The following is a 17,881-nucleotide window of genomic DNA, read 5'->3' as shown; positions in this document are numbered from 1 at the left end:
TATTACTGCTTGAAGTCTTTGCCTCATCAGTTAAGCCTGCCTGCTCTGTGCCAAGCCACCAGAAAGTGAGCACAGGATAATTTAGGGTGTGTTGTGACTTATACTGACCAGGAATGTGATTCCTGTTTGGATAGAGTGCATAACTCTGCCAACCATAAACCCAATTTCTAACAAGAATCAAGTGGAAAAAGTTGAATACAATCTGTATGACCACTCAATGGAACAAGAACAGGCAGGGCAATTGATGGCAACTTTTTGGAACAAACCATTAAGCGCAACAAAAGCCATAAGATCCTGAAAATTTCTCATTGAAAATAACATCCTTATCAAAGTTACCCCGAGGGATGCAGAGGGGGACATAGAATGTAACAGTCATGACCTCTTATTCAGTATATACAATGTCCAAACTAGACCCTATGTTGGCTGGATCATACCCACCTACTCATGCCCTTGTGGCTAATGGAGCTGTAACCCATTTGCATTTTTGTGAGTGCACTATTATGTGAAGAATGTTCGTATAACAAATTTGGCCAGGTGCAAGGTCGACTTTTCTTTTGAAGATAACAAAATACAATGATTCCAAGACCTCACATTTGTGATGCCGCACTGAAAACGTAACTTCCATCTCACCGCTGACCCTCTTTGGGAGTGTGAGATCTCATGATATTAAGGGAACCCAATTTGCCTCTGGTTAAAATGGCTGAAAATATAGTATTCTTTCTATCATCAGAAGAAGAGAAGGTCGTTGCAGATCGTTTTCAAAGGAGCGCAGCATTTAGTTAATCAGCAAATCTCATGTTTCACTGTTGCAAAACCTCTTGTGTTATACAGAAGCTGGATGCTGGGAAATATGAGTTCTTGCGAGATGTGTTTTTGGGGGGAACAAGAGACTCTTTTGCATGTCTTCTGACCATGCCCAAACCTGATTTACTACTGGAGAGGTGATGCACCATTATCGAGATCTTTACAATTACTCTCCCCAGGGGTCACAAAACCAATTTTTTGGGCTTGCAGTCCCCCAGATCTTCCCCAAACATGCCAAGACAGAACAGCAGATTGCACAGTCACACTTGAGAGCTAGAGAAGAAATAATGACCAAATGGAGGAATAAGGGCTAAATGGGGGAAAGAACAGGAACTGACTGCATATATTTTGGCACTTCTTTGCAATGGAAATCTGAAAGTGTCAGTCTCATATATATCAGAAGAGTTCATTACGCAGGAACTCTCATTCTGTGATAGTTAATGGAATTCCACAAACTCTCCTGCCCAAGGAATCTGAGAGCGGAAAGTTTAGTTCAAGAGGAACCAAGCCAAATGCTTCAATGGTCAGAAGAGAGGAGAAATTGTTAAACTCGTGGAATGGAAGGAAATGTCACTAACCTAAATAATGGCCCACTGCTTATAAATAGAGGACACCCCTGATATAAGGTAGTTGATAATTTATGGTGAAGCACAGTTCTAAATGTGTGCTGTGGGAGTGGACTCTCAACCTAATCTTCCAACTTAAAACGTGCCACAGGGCGAGTTTGCACAGTGGTTAAGGGGCCTGAGGTGACAAGTGTAAACACACCCTGTGGCACGTTTAAAGTTGGGGAATTAATTCCCTTCAATCCTGAGGGCCCAGGGAGGCCAACTAGCCCACCAGGTGCTTCCAGTAAGCGCCACTGCGCTGCGTTGCAGTGAGTTGGTCTGTGTCATGCCCCTTTTTACACCTCTTTGCAACGCAGCTCTATGGCGCTTACTGGAGGTACCTGGTGGGCTAATTGGACCCCAGGAACCCTAAGGATTCAAGGGGACTTACTCCTCCAACTTAAATGCACCACCGGGTGCGTTTGCACAGTGGTTAAGGGAGGGGGCAGGGCCTGAGGTGACTTGTGTGCAACCATGCCATGTGGTGCGTTTTAAGCTGGAGAATTAATTCCTCTTCAATCCCAAGGGTCCATGCGTGCCAACAACCCCACCAGGTACCTCCAGTAAGCGCCACTGAGCTGCTGTGGAGAGAGGTGGGCCAGGCCATGCCCCTTTTTACAGCTCTCTGCAACGCAGCTCTGTGGCGCTTACTGGAAATACCTGGTTGGCTAGTTGGACCCTGGGGACCGTCAGTATTCAAGGGGACTTAATCTCCCAACTTAAAATGGACACAGGTGGTGTTTGCACACATGTCACCTCAGGCCCCCCTACCTTCACCACTGTGCAATCGCGAGCCGTAGCGTGTTTTAAGAGGTCGTTTTAATCCCCCTGCCCTATTATGCACTAGGGCCTAACAGGCGAGGTCATGCTATTCATAGGGGTACTCCAAGGCATAGTGTTCCCTAGTGTATGTAGGTGTTTTCACTGTATTCTAAGTGTCTTTTAGCATAGCCCTGTCTCTAGGCCTGGTTAGTCAGTCAGTTACCACCAGTACCCGTCTTAAAAAGTTGTGGGCACAGGATGATTTTGGAACAAGGCCTCTTTCTGCTCCTCTGTTGGTTCTTTCTGCACATGCCTTGCTTCTTCCTGCACTTTTATTCATCTTTGTGGACTTCTGTTGCTTCTTTCTGCATTTCTTTTGCTTCTTTCTGTGCTTTTTTCTACTTTCTTCACATGTCCTACCTCTGTAGGCATAGCTAGAAACTAGCATTTGAAAAACTTTTGAAATTCACTGAAAAAAACATAAGTTTCGGGCACGTTATAGTTAGAAATGAGCATTTAAAAAACCTTTAAATTCACTGAAGAAACCAGAGGTTTCAGGCACGTTATAGTTAGAAATTAGCATTTAAAAACCATAGAAATTCACTGAAAAACCACAGGTTTTAGGGTAAGTTATATGTAGTTGAACATTTCACTTGTACAAATCCAGAGAAATTCCTCTGTTATAGTTAGTTCAACTAAATATAATTTGCCCCCCTCAATACACTGCTGATGATGTCACATATTACATCACTCATGACATGGTCAGTGACATCCCTGATGACAACCATCTGATAAGGGGTTCACAGGTGACTCTTATCCCCGGGAGAGTTAGTGGTGAACAGTGTGTATGTGTCCAAATGTCCAGCTTAGGGAGTGAGTGATCTCTACGTGTGGGGTGTGTGTTTTGTCCTGATTGGCTGAGTGTTCCTAGCTACATGTGTCATGTGACTTTGTGGTATTTTGAGAACAGATGCCTATGGCCAAACATGTTTTATTGGGGCCATCTCCTCGGACCTGCTTGTGGTGTAACTGTCTATGGGATCGATCAGGGTTTTCCATGTTTTCCCGTTTATCTTCAGGCTAAGTGTAACCCCACTTGTTACCTATCAATCCTTATGCTTGGGAGGTCATCTCAGGTGAATTTGACAGCAATAATACAAGCTGGTTATTGCGTATACATAAAACATTGCGGTCATTGATATCATATTTACTGACATTCTCATTATAATGCGTACATTTGTCAGAGAATGCATTGACATTGTTTTTTACTAGTATTGAAATTGTTATGTGTGCTTATATATTGTGGTGTAAATTGACATTGCATTTATTAATATTAACAACCTCACATATTACATCACTCATGACATGGTCAGTGACATCACTGATGAACTCACTCATGACATCTCAATTGACATCATTAATGACATCAATGATGACATCATTCACATACACCCCTATACCACGTCTCATACATACACCGACTAACACACCCTCACAACCATTCACAGACCAATGTAAGTACCCGCACAACCACTCACCCACTCATTCATAGAGCCTCTCAAACAACCCACTCACTCACCCATACAGCTATAAAACCATTCACTCTCTTGTACAGCCCTTCACACAGCCACAGATACCCATAAAGCTGCTCACATACCCACTTATTCACCTATATAGGCACTCACACACCAACTCACTCACCCATCCAGGCTCTCAACACAGTCACTCACTCACTCATACAAGCACTCACACACCCACACCCACACCCATACAATGACTTACATACCCATTCACACATTCATACAAGCACTCCCACATTTGCTCACTCACCTATACAGCCACTCACACACCAACTTACTTAACTAAATACTAAGGATGGGTGAAAATTGCATAAGGGGTCTACACGGAGAGGCATGGAGATGGAACCAACCTCCGCACTCTCCACATAGCTCCATTAAGCGCCACCCGCCTCCCACCCGCAGTATTAACAATTTACAAAATATTTTAAATAACAATTTAAATAACCTTACCTTATCGGCGGTGTACCCGGACTTCCCTCCGACTCCATCGCGTCTTCTTCTAGGTATTTCGTATGCACAGGCGCGCGCGCATGCACATTCCACGTGAGGAAGTTGCCTTCAGTGATGTCACCAGTGATGTCACTGACCATGTGATGAGTGATGTAATACGTGAGGTCACAAGCAGTGCATTACAAGGGCATAAGCTATAGTTAGCTCAGGTAACTATAACTGCTGAATTTCTATCGTTTTGTATGAGTTAAATCTGTCTCTGTAACCTTTGGTTTTTTACAAGGAATTTCTGAGGTTTTTTAAATTTTATTTCCTAACTATGACGTCCCTGAAACCTTAGTTTTTTTCAGTGAATTCCCAAGTTTTTTTATATTCTATTGCCTAAGAGTAACTTTATAACTTTGTAAGTGGGTGTGTTAGTAGTTGCGTAGGTTGCCTACTTTCTGTTTCAGTGAGAGTATGAGAGTTTATGTGGGTGTATAAGTCTGTGTGAGTAGTTGTATAGGACTGTGAATGGATGTTTGTATGGTTCTATTAGTGGGTCTGGGTGTGAGGGTGTCTGTATAGGTGTGGCAATGGTTATACGAGTCTCTGTATGGGTATGTAAGTGCGGGTAAGAGAGTGTCCGCATACATATGTGAGTGGGTGTGAGAGTGCCTGTATGTGAGTAGATGTGAGAGTAAGTATGTGAGTAGATGTAAGAGTGTCTATATGGGTGTAAGAATGGGTGTGATAGTGTCTTTATGGGTGTAAACATAGATGTGATAGTGTCTGTATGGATGTTAGAATGTCTGGATAGGTATGTGAGGGAATGTGAGAGTGAGTGTATGGGTGTAAGAGTGGGCATATGTGTGTCTGTATGATTGTAAGTGTGGGTGTTAGAGTGTTTTTATGGGTATGTGAGTAGGTATGAGAGTGTGTGGGCATACTGGTGGGTGAGAGAGTGTCTATATGTGTATGTGAGTGGGTTTGAAAGGTCTTTATGGGTATGTTTGTGGGTGGGAATAGTCTGTATGTGTATAAGTGAGGGTGTGAGAGGGTCTTTATCAGTATGTGAATGGGTGAGACACTGTGTGTATGGTTGTACGTGTGGGTGTGAGATTGTCTTTATAGGTGTAAGATTGAGTATAAAAGTATGTATCTTTAAGAGTCACGCTAGATCCGCAAATCTCTTGTGAACTTAAACGAGGGCAGCAGTACACATGTTTAGCCCTCTTCTTAAACACACATAAGGGGCCAGGAAAGGTCTCACCTAACCTGTCATTGAATATACAAACAACTTTTCAATCCAATGGAGCATTTTTGGACACATAAAATGGCAGCCGCAACTTTTCTCTCAGGTTGCTGCCAGCGAAACAGGGCCTTGCTGTGGCGCATGGAGCCATGTATCCACTGCAGATGGATCCGCTGAGGATCCCGCCCCTAGATATACACATTTGGATTTCAGGTAATATTTCTGAAAATACTGTATAGATGTATGACAAAACACAAAAAGTGATTTTCTAGACCAAAGGTAGCTTTCTATCAAAATGTGTGTATTTCCATCCAGCTGTTTGGGCTGTAGTCTTGTTCAAAATCCCTATGGGAATTAACATAGGAGATGTGTTTTGGGCCCCCTCTTTTTCTTGCCCCCTCCCCCCCCCCCCCTGATAGATCACAAGGAAACTTTCAAGACTGCAGCTGAATTGAGCATTGTAAGACCTTTAAAAGGTTTGTGAAGATTTGTTGAAGGGTGCCAAAGTTGTTGGCAAAACAGAAAACACTCTACCTATGGAAACTGGGGCCTAACTATAACTACCTACTGGCGAACTCCCAAACGTCACCAAACTTCTGTATCTTCTACCAGAAGGTCTCCTTGAGGATTCAAAGTGTCCAAAACACATATCCAAGAGTCTGAAATCTCCTAGATGGTCCTTGGGATGTCTTGACTACAATTTCCACAATGCACCTGGCCAAATACTTAAAAGTCCACTGGCCCCACTCCAGGATGGAGGAAATGATGCAGGTGGTCTCTGTTAACCTGTAGCTTACAGGGAGTTTACTCCTTAATCCTTCTTGAAGCAAGGCAAGGTACTTAGCGCTGCAGTACCAGATTGTGCAGCAGGTACAGTCCTTCAGAGTTCAGTCCTTTGGGTGCAGATCAAGATTCCAGCAGGGCAGTCCTCCTTCTCCTTGTAGTTTCAGGTAGCAGATCTGAGGAGATATGCAGCTCACCCAGATTAATTCACAGTCTCTGTGTGTGAAGCAGGGGGGCACCCCTCACCAATGGGATGCAGAGTGCCGCCAAGGTATATAACTAATTCCTCTAAAGTGTTGCATATTCTTGTCTCAGAAAGCACTGTTCTCTCAAAATACAACATGGAGAAAGTCTCTCCTTTGGGCTTAGATATGGCTTAGCCAATTCACTGGTGTGGCTCAGTTTCATCAACAAACCCCTTCCTACTCCCTGACTAATCACATTACTGAGATTTGGGTGTGGCTGAGGGGTGCAGGATGTGGGTGGACACACTGTGCAAGTTCCAAACTGCAATTCTGCCTTTGAAGATCAGTTTGTCTCCCCCTCCCTCTTCCTGCCTTTTGTCTTCTGCAACTAAAGTACCAAGCACACATGAAATCCACTGCCTACTCTGACAGTACACGTCACACCTCATCAAGCAGCTCTGGCTCAGCCTGGGAAAAGGTGGTCAATCAGGAGAGGGCTGCTGTAAAGCTGATTTTGGTTCATAGAAAAAAAGTATAATAACTTATTTTCTGTAGTAGTTTTTATACATCTAACAGTGGCAAGTTGTTTGATATATCTTAACTATTAATTAGATACTATAAAGGTTATTTTTAGAAGGCTCCTGTCAATATTTATACTTAAAAATAAAACATCTCAATGTTATCCTATAGAGCTATTCACTATAATGGGGAAACGGAATTGGCAGTTTTTTCCCTCACCAGGGCTTCTAAAGCATTTTTTCTAAATCTTTTATAGTTACAAGGTACCCTACCCCTTCAAAACCTAGGTGAGCCCTTAGGGGTCCCTTATATGTACAATAAGGTAGTGTGAGACTTTGGAAGTACCTTTAAATCTAAAGTCGAATTTGCATGTACATTTAAGTTAAAGCAGCCTGAAAGGCCTTGCTGCCTTTCAAATTTCAGCTGGCACCACGGTAGTGCACACTTAAGTGCATTAGGTCTACTGGGCTTCTAACCCTACATGCCCTATTATATACTTGGAACTTACAATTAGGCTGTCAGTATCAATTATAATTACACCTAATGTGCATATCCTTATATTCAGAGCACTGGCCCTAGGCCTGGTAAGCAGAGCCCAGAGCACAAAAAATGGGACTGATCAGGGCAAAAAGCACGACTTTCTCACAGGGTGATATGATCCAGTCAATATAAATTGCAGGACCCTGATGCGAAATGCAAGATGTTTGTACATTGATGGAATTTCATATCTGTGGAAGAAACTTCCAATTAATAGTGGTAAATCGACAGGCGCGCCTGATTTGCCAAAGGTTATGTGCTATAAAAACGTGGTATCCTATGGTACGAACGAGCAACAAATCCAAACCAAGAATATTCTACTACTGATCTTTGGGACAAATACCACCCAAACAGAGTCCATTATCTTGCTGCTACAACTTTGGGTATTGCATCTGGGGGTTATGGTAATAGAAGACCTCTAGTGAGGGAGCTACAGAACACCTTCTTTCCAAGGGTGAGACTTCACAGAACTGAAGTCTACCCAATCGATTTGACCAATAAGTCTTTCTAGTGGACTACTAGATGTAATGGTATGTATTAAAATGGACCACTCTCCCTGCCCTGTACTGTTGGCATCAGCATCTGGTTGCAGGTGAACAAGTTGTTCTCCATGTGATTCTCCACGTGAACCATTATGTTGTCTGTTGTTTCCAATATGTCTTGAAAGAGTCCTCCGTCTGATGGATCAGTGTATTCCAATGTTTTGCCATTTGATAGCATTTACCGGCCCATTTATTTTACTGTTGTCGTGGTGACAGGAATTTCTCTTGAAGTTTATCCCAAAAGAGATGTTTTCTGTAATATCAATTGTATGAGTTTAACTCACTTTAAAGTGAGTGGGCCTTCAAATTGGCATACTGTACAACTTGTCATGCTTCATGATGTCTGAGAGAAGTGAGAGAAGCAAATAAAGTCCACCAGAACTTCACAAAATGACCATACGTCAAGCAGCTGTTTAGTTTCAGTCAAGGAAAACGACGGGTTTTCCTAAAATAACCCTCACCCACCAAAAGGTCCCTTGGTGGCATGCTTCATCATCGGGTTCTTCCAGCCCTCTGCGGTAAGGGGCATGCTACAACCAACGAAGACATGGGACCACTTTTTTGAAGTGATTACTATGTACTTCTGTGAGAGTGGAAGGGTCAAGGAAATACTGTAAGTTAAAAAAAACCTGGCTACATGGAACCTACACTTTAATAATTCCTGCGGCTGGTATTATTAGAAGGGGAGAGGAGAAAAATATACTATAATGGGTGATCTTCTCTCTGGTCTGCATGTTTTAAGGCTTCCCCTAGGGCTTTTCTTTAGGACCAAAGTGTTTGATCCCTTTGACCACTCCTAAAAAAACTATTTGGTCTCCTTCTGATGAATATCAAGGTGGAATGTGCATAATGGTATTTATAAATACAATACCTTGTCGGTATATATCTTTTAAACAATATGTTAGGTGCCTAACTAAGGCCCTATGATCTTATCATCGGAGCCACGGGTAGGCATGTATTATCAAAGTGAGGGTGCAGGTTTGACGAATATGTGACTACAAGTTCCCCTCCCATGAAAAGCTCATGGAGCCTTAGTTAGGCACCCCACATATTGTTTAGGACTCTGGGCACTTTATCACTGCTGATCAGGTCTAAAGTGCATGTGCTCCCTGCGTAAACTGTAATTCTGATTAGTTATCCATGATTGGCATATTCGATGTAATGGTAAGTCCCAAGCAAAGTGCACTATGTGTGTCCAGGCCCGTAAATCAAATGCTACTAGTGGGCCTGCTGCAATAGTTGTACTACCCACATGAATAGCCCTATAGACCTGTATGAGACCTGCCATTGCAGTGACCTTCCCTCTTGCTACAAGTAAGGCACCCTTTGTAGGCCCAAGGTGCCCCTAGGATGCAGTGTATGTGAAAAATAGGTCATGTACTGATGTCTTTTACATGGCCTGATAGTGAAATACTGCCAGTTTTGTTTATCACTATTGCAAGGACTAGTTCTCCTATAGGCTATCATTGGAGGTGCTTTTTAACATATTGCAAGTGTAACTTTCAATTGAGAACAGCTAGACATTTGGAGTTTGGGCCCTCTGAGCTCAGAGTTTTAAAATACATATTTTTGTAAAGGTGGTTTTTAAATGTTGCTCTTGAAAATGCTGCTTTTAGAAAGTGGGCATTTTCTTGTTTAACCATTAAGTGCTTCTGCTTGCCAGTGAAATCAACATCTGACTTAGACTGACAAGGGCCTGTTGTGCATTCACTCTAGACAGTCACATAAATGGAGTTGAGATGTGCCCTGCATATCCTGATGGCCTATCACCAGGCTGATGGGCCTTTCTGAGCAGGAGTGGTGTGAGAAGTTGTCATTGATACCTAAATAGGGATTTGCTTGGCCTCTCACAATGCAGTCTTCACCCCCCTGAAGTGTGTCTGGAGTCAAGATCAAGATGGAAAAGAACTTGTGCATTACAAAGGCAATCCTTTGAAGTATGCCTACTTCAAAGGCCAAAAGGGTATAATTATTTGACCTAAAATCCCAGACTTTTAGAAAACTTCCTGACCGAGAGGAACCTCTGTCAAGGGGAAGAGCTGAAGAGATATGAGGAGGAGTTCTGCCCCTTTGCTGTGTGTTGCTTCGCTGAGTTGGCCTGCAGGTGCTGCTTCTGCTTTGGAGACGAAAAGTACTGGACTTTGCATTGTGTCCTGCTTGTGAAGTTTCTCCAAGAGATTGTGTGTGCTTGCCTCCTGTTGGAAGCCTCAGGGCCATCAAAGACTTTATCTGCAGCATCCCTGAGCTCCTCTAAAGGGAGTTATGACCGGCCTTGTGGGACTAAACCCAGGTCTAGGACATTGGAGGTTGCTCCTGCCACAAATACCTGCTTGGAACCATCAAAATTGATGCATCGCCCTTCCAGTGCCTGTTTTTTTTAATGCAGCATTGCCATGCTAGAGAAATTTCCCCCAAACCGCCGCCGGGCAGCCATAGAAATTGGCGCACAGCCTGTCAGTGACCAAAGAAACTGCTGCAGCCCAAGTTCAGCACACTAAGTCTATGAAGTCCGAGACCCCCACACTTACTCTGATGCAGGTCCTGCTGTGCGGCTGAAAGAATCAACACATCGTAGGACTGAGACTAACAAAATTGATGCAGCGCCTGTTTGCAGCTGCTGCATCAACCTCCAGCACATGCGGATTTCCACACATTGCACCTGTGTGCTAAGTTTTTCCAACACTTCACCCGTACACCGGAACTGTCTTGGATTTCGACACATCGCTTCTCCCTACAGTCCAGCTTCAATGCAACACTTACAGCAAAACTGATGCACCGCCTCCCAGTGCACTCAGGAACCAAAGCAGCGCTGTGTTTTCAGGCACTTCCTTCCTCTGCGGCTGTTTGGCCTTGTGGATTTTGACCCATCTGAGGTATTTTGTTTAAAATCACTGCATCCATGGACCGAATTGCTTGAAACCTTGAAGTCATATTTTGAGTTGTACATGTTGGATGTTCGTCATTTTGGTCTTGTTTGGTTTAGATAAAGATACTTTCTGTTTCGAAACTGGTATGGTGTCCCTTTGTAGTATTTTCACTGTATTACTGTGTGTTATGTACAAATACTTTACACATTGCCTCTGACTTGGCTAGCTACCAAGGGGATGAGCAGGGGGTAATCTTAGGTGTGTGATCCCCTTATTCCAACTAGAAGGAAGGGTCCCTACGTGGACAGGGTGCATACCAATGCCAAATAGCGACCCCCATTTCTAACAGTGAGCATCTGGATTGGCGAGCATTAGCCTAAATGTGGACCTGATTGCATGTTTAACTAAATTTGATACTGCTTTATTCAATGAAAAGTAATAAGAAGGAGGGTATCACAACTCAGTATGCGGTGCACATTTGATAAAGATGTATATCCACATTTCCCTTAATGTGAGATTCAGTAGAATGAAGATTATTCTCTTGCTTCTTGCTTTTGAACTCCGTTCATTCAAAGAAGCTATAAAAGGGTGATTAATATTGCAAAATAGACATATGCTAGCTCCTCACCTAATATCAAACCCATTTCCGATGTATGTGATACAAAAGGAAATTTTGCCAAGTGGACTGGTTCAAGCAAAAATATTCTTATAGGTGATATTTTCTGTGCAATCCTGTATTTTGCCAATATCTGGTATGACCTTTGAACACAATTGGGGATGTATACAATAAATGTCAGAACTCGCTGTTACGCCAAAATTGGTAACACTGCGCTTCGACATTTTTAAAACGCTGAGGTGCACCGTATTTACAAAAATATGGTGCACCCCTGTGTTTCCTTTAGCACTGGCGCTAATATAGCCAGTGCCTGGGCTGTAGGGGCGATTGTTAAAGTGTAAGAAGGGGCACCTTCCTGCACGTAAACAATCTTGAAAGGGGATCTGCCCTTTCTATGTGTGCTGCAGCACACAGCACACATGTAAAGAGCAAAAAACAAGGAGAGATTTGTGATCTCTCATATTACCAGTCTAAGACCAGGTATTCCCTGATCTTAGTTTTTGACGCTGCCTCAGCCTTGTAAATATGGGGCAGTGGAAGAAAACAATGGGTGTTGCAGCAGAACGCCCACTGCACCACCCATTGCACGCCTCTTTCACGCTATGTGAAGGGTGGAAAGGAACCTAGGGGCATATTATCAAGCCTGTGCGCTAACATTATCGCCACTTTATCGGCCGAAAACGGCCGATAAAGCGGCGATAATTTTAGCGCACAGGCTTGATAATATGCCCCCTAATTTTTAAGGCGGCATGAAGCCTTATTAAGTGGCTTAACACCACTTTGTAAATAAGGAGAAGAGATTATTGCCATAAGAATGTCGCTAAAAGTGATGTTCTGGTGGCGATATCCCTTTTAAAGCCCAATATCTGCCTGCACATTTAATTTTCACGCAGGATACTGGAAAGTGAATTATTCAATTGTTCGTGCCACTGTTGCGAAATCAGTATGTAACACATCAGTAAATGGTGTAATGTTGTTATCTAGTTTGCCTTCCAACATTTGCTGTATGTGTATATTTACGTTTACATTTATTTAAAATTGGCAGTCAGTTTGAATATTAAAGATTGGACCATGTGGTGCTCTGCACTTGGAATCCTTTAAATCACATAGATGTTACCTTCCTGGCATTCTGCACTTCAATCTATGTAGTAAAATCAAAGATTAAATGACGCCCCATGAAAATCCAAATTCTCACTCGTTTCCTATTATTTCAACCGATTTGTAAAGGACACAAATACGTAAATATGGCTTTGCAAAAATACATACCAATAATGTCTGGATGTCTTATAGAATCAGCTTAAATTAAATATAAATAATTTAAATATGTAAAACGGATGACCAACACATCAATTTTATGCGTTAGGCATTTTAAAGGAAAGATACCCTCACAAAGATAGTAGTAGTTTAATTTTTCAAATGGAAAATTATCAATTCTTTTAAGTTGCTATTAAAACAAGTTGTCATCATCTATGCATAACGGATTGCAAATTGTAAACATGTACTCACTTTCTCTCTTCTTGACTTCACAGCTCCTCTGCTCAATTATTGCTGGTTTGCTGCATTATTTCTTCCTAGCGGCATTTGCGTGGATGTGCATCGAAGGAATACATCTCTACCTTATCGTTGTTGGGGTTATATACAACAAAGGATTCCTACACAAAAACTTTTATATATTTGGCTATTGCAGTCCTGCTGTTGTCGTTGGAATATCAGCAATTTTGGGATATAGATATTATGGCGCTGATAACATGTAAGTTAATGGTGCAGTTATTTTATCTTAGTAAATTTGACATTCTGTCACATAAGCATCAATTTACGTAATCAGGCCAAAAGGGCAAATGATTGAGGATTACAGATTTTATTAAAGAATTACCTTATCACTTTTAAACTTAGCTGTGGGTGATCCCTCTTTGATGGAATTATACAAACAAAGATATAAAGTACAAAAATGTGTTCTTATTCTCAGTAATCTAAAATTGTTTACAGATATATTTAATGACTATAAGAACACCTGTCTAAAGCCAGTAGATTGACAGAGATACAACTTGGCCAGTATAATGCATCTGATTCAACATATCAATGCTTAAAACAGTTTTCTTCAGAAGATGGTATTCTCTAATTACATTATGCATTATAGACTCTTACCTGAGACTCATGCCTGATACTCTCACTGTGAGGTCCTATTGAACCACTTTTCAATATGGTCCAAAACATTCTGAGCAGGACTGACATGGTTTTCTTGCCTACCTTAGATGTGACCTTCCTGGGCAAACCTCAGCCCCTTGTCCCCGCCCTCCACTGACTAAGACTAGGTCTGAATTGACTAAATTCCACCTTTTACTCGATACTGGAACAGTTCTTCATGGTCAGTCCTGCAGCACCTAGCTTCCCAGGGCATACTAGCAGGCACCAGGTATCTCACCAAACAGGATTCCTGCAGTATCCAATCCTCTGTGATCAGTTGGACAATCTTGCAGTCAGGAGTCTTCTGTGTGTTGCACCCCAGAAGCAGAAGCAGGCAAACAGGAGTTCAATCACTTTAATCTTTGAGGGGTTTTCCAGTCCTTGGGTGTCCCCAGGATTCAGAAGTTCTTAAATCATTGAGTTAATGACGAAATCCTCTTATTTTATTTGGAGTCATGAGTATTCTTCCAGCGGGGTATTTTTCTTTAGGGGGAACTTCCTAGGTCCAAGTATGCTCTAACGAAGTTAGTGATTGGGGTGACCGATTTATCTTGTTCACTAGCCAGTGATTCGAGAAATTCTGCCATTTAACTCTAGCTATTTTGTTGCAATTTTCCCTGCTCCTTTTGAGGACTTTCTATTTGTCTCTCTGTAAATTACCCAGGAGCTCCTGTTTCAAGATGCATGTATCCATCTGCCACCAGGCAGGTCTGTCTTCAATTCCTTAGTCAACCCCTATTTAAATAGGATCTGCTCTCATTTGACATGGTCAAAACTGGTTCGTTCCCCTACTGTAACTGGAGCCTGGTTCTGGTATTGAATAGAAAAAGCCCTAGCTGGAATCTCCAAGTCAAAACAAATAGTGCTATGGCGGTCCTTTTTTCTGCAAACTGTGCCTGTCTCCTCCCAGACAGCTAATCTGTGCTAATTGTTCAGCAGTTAACAGTTCCGTGTACTTTCTGAGGCAGAGGCAGGACATTGTCTTGTGAACCTGGGGCATTACTTCTCTCAGCCAGGGAAGTATGCCAGCTGTGCAGGTTAGGGGAGTGGTAGGCGTTTTAGCGCAGGCAGCCTAAAATGTTTTTTTCTAAAGGTGCTTTTCCCCTCAAGTTATCAAACATCTTAATTCACTATTGAATCATAATTCGAAGATTTAGAAGGAAAGAACTTTGAAGCTTTAGTCTAGCATTTCCCAGGAGAAGATAGGAAATACATATGTTAATCACATAAAGAGTTATTTAGGGAAAAGTCTAGCAAATCCTAAACAATGAAACAGCGTTTAGGTTGTATTTCACTGCAAGAGCACACTAACCCCCAATATATAGCTTGCCCTATTTCTATATTTTGCCACATTTTTCTTTGGACATTCCACGCACACAATAGGAGTGAATCACGTACATGTAAAAATAGGTGTTTTTCTACATGACAAAGACATTTTTTCTTGTCATGTATTTCTGCGCACACAGAGCACGTTGGTGCCCCTGGCAAATATATTTTTGTCATATGTGGGTAGTGTAAATATACACCCCAGCACACATATGACATTTACAGTCCACAATGTACGTGCATTCTTTATGTCAACAATAATGGTCTCACTGGACAGTTAATTAGACCTGTTGTGTGAAACCAATTTTACCAATACCATTTGAAGGCCAGAGTACACACTCTGTCACACTGGTTCACAGTGTCAAAGGAACAACGTCCTAATGCCAAAAATAGCACCCAAAAAAGGTAAAAAAAGATCTGGGTGACAGTGTAGAAAAGTTACCTTTGCTACATACACCAGCATGATGCTTTAGCGAGTGGCATTCTTACTATTGATGTGTCAATGCCAACAGCTAACAAGTGGAAATCCCAACAACAACTATTCTGCCTTCCATCCCTCCAAGATTGGTAAATAGAGTATGAATAGGAAAACAAGGCAAAAAACCTTTCATTTGCTAAGAGACGGCAAACTGGTGGTAACGATAGCTACATTAAAAAAATGTATTTCATACAAGCACTGGCCAAAGTGATATCCCTCCGCTTAATATGTTCATGGTAATGTTGCTATAGCGACAAATAAGTGTTATCCCTGTGCACTCGCATTACTCTTCAGTTATTCCAAATAGTTAAATCTGTTTGAGTTTGGTGCTTCATTTGTCGCACGTCGTCTGGCCGTGCCTTTAAGTATCAAAACGTGAACAGCATTGACCACTGCACCATAAGATGATGATTATGCCTGCATATGACGTTGAATTTCAACGTTGTAAATGTAAATGTATAGGCATTTATATAGCGCACTACTTACCCGGAGGGTCCCAAGGCGCTTCGACCGCTGCGAAACCCTTCCTGGCTTCCCTGAGAGATGGTCCCTTAATGGGTATCTCCAGGGTGAGACCAGGCATCCCCGGCGGTCTGGTGGGGCCGTTAGTGAGGATGAGGCAAGCTAATGCCCAGAGTTGCCAAGTGTGATCGCTGATCAGAGTGGGCACCGAGGCGAGAGAATTAACGAGTCCTCTGACCCTGGTCCAGAAACCTGCCGCGCCGGGAATCGAACCCTGGTCCCGGGCCGTCATCTGCTCTCGGGTCTGCCGCCTCTAACCAGTCAGCCACACTACCTCACTTTGAACTGAATTAAGTTCTTTGATTGGATTACAAATGTTGAACTGAATAAAATTGAACTTTGTGAAGAAACCTGAGATTTTCAAGATATATTGGGCGCACATTTTTGGTGGGCAGGTGACCCTCCCCACATCACGTTTTGAATGTTGCTATAGCACCATGGCTATTTTGTTTTTTTCCTATGATGTTTTTTGTTGTTGTGAAGAATCACTCACATATGACCATCCAATAGCACGATAGGCAAACTTGTTTCCCATCTGAATTCGAACCTTGAAAGACACCAAAGAAACAAACAAAATGTATTTTATCCCACATGTATGATTGTGAAATGTCCAGCACCCATTAATCACCTTTTGAAGTTGAGAAGAAGAGGTCTCCCTTTGAAAAGTCCTGATTTAGCAGGCTCATGTAAACAGGGGCTTTCGGTTTCAGTGGTTTAGTCCAAGTACTGGAACCTGAAGGTTCTACATATTTCCCTGTGACTTCACCAGGCATGCTGGTGTGGCTAGCAGCCCACGAAGGCACTGCATGGCCTTTAGTTTTATGTATCAAAGGAACCTGTAACTTCTTGCTTGCAGCAAACAATACGAGCAGATATTTCTAATAAGAACTATGGTATGATATTTATTTTCCAGATGTTGGCTGAGCACAGAGAACAATTTTATATGGAGTTTCATAGGACCAGCCTGTTTAATAATTCTGGTAAGTTTCGGTATTATGAATGTATGTAAACATGTTGAGAATTTGGATGTTGAAAGTGTTTGTCTCTCTGGTAACATACGAGCCTATTACCACAATAACACTGGTCGTCCCCTGAGACAATAACCACCCTACATGCCACAACCAGTCTTCCACAGTAGCAGCACTGGTGACTTTTTATTTCGACTAAACGCATTTCCATCAAAACTGAGAAGAACAATTGTAAAAGCTGCTTCTTGGATGGATGTGTCAGAATTTGAGCTAAATTGAATCTCCACAGTCATTTAATTAGAGACCCTCACTCTACATGCTACATGGATCCCAATATGGATATAATTAGGCCCAAACGGTAGTAATTCGGAGTGCGTTCATGGTTCTATCTTTTCATGTCTCTCTCCTGGGAGACAGAGGGTGGTGCAGCATTTATGGATTACAAGAAAAAGCATCTCGACATGCCCGCCTCTCAAAACACCGCAGCAGGAGGTGCATACAGAGAGAATGTCAACAGATGATAATCTGCTCTTTCAAACGTTGCGTTTGCCTTAATCTTTTTTTCTGTGATCAGACATTTTTGAAGATTAAACTGTCATCTATATGTTTTGTTCCACACTACATACCCTGTCATCTTCGCAGCTATTTTAAACTAAATTGCTCCATCAGAAACAAAAACCCACTATTTCGCGAGGGCAGACATTTGTGTACGGATGGCCCTGTTTCAGGGGAATAGGGGCCTTTTTAAATCCCTTCCAAGATTTTTTTTTAACTCCAAATGCAGCTCTATATGTTGTCGGATGCTCTTTAGAAAAAAACGCTTTTCTCTCCACAACTAACCCATTTTCTAAAAACGGCGAGTTTCGTGCAGCCATTGTATCTTCAATTGCCCTTCAGATTTTCTGGACAAATGGCA

General features: G+C 42.2%; 1 protein-coding gene across 1 annotated transcript in view; it reads left to right on the top strand.

Annotated features, from left to right (window-relative positions):
* ADGRL4 (adhesion G protein-coupled receptor L4) overlaps window positions 1–17,881 on the top strand; it is a 658,778-nt gene that overhangs the window by 463,661 nt on the left and 177,236 nt on the right. The window contains exons 12-13 of the mRNA XM_086954235.1: window positions 13,017–13,237; window positions 16,911–16,977. Coding sequence (XP_086810361.1) covers window positions 13,017–13,237; window positions 16,911–16,977 — 288 coding nt within the window. The remainder of the gene's footprint in view (window positions 1–13,016; window positions 13,238–16,910; window positions 16,978–17,881) is intronic.

The sequence above is a fragment of the Lissotriton vulgaris genome, chromosome 1_1, assembly GCF_964263255.1.
Source record: "Lissotriton vulgaris chromosome 1_1, aLisVul1.2, whole genome shotgun sequence".
NCBI lineage: Eukaryota > Metazoa > Chordata > Amphibia > Caudata > Salamandridae > Lissotriton > Lissotriton vulgaris.
The sequence above is the reverse complement of the archived record's forward strand: the minus strand, read 5'-3'. Positions and strand labels throughout refer to the sequence as shown.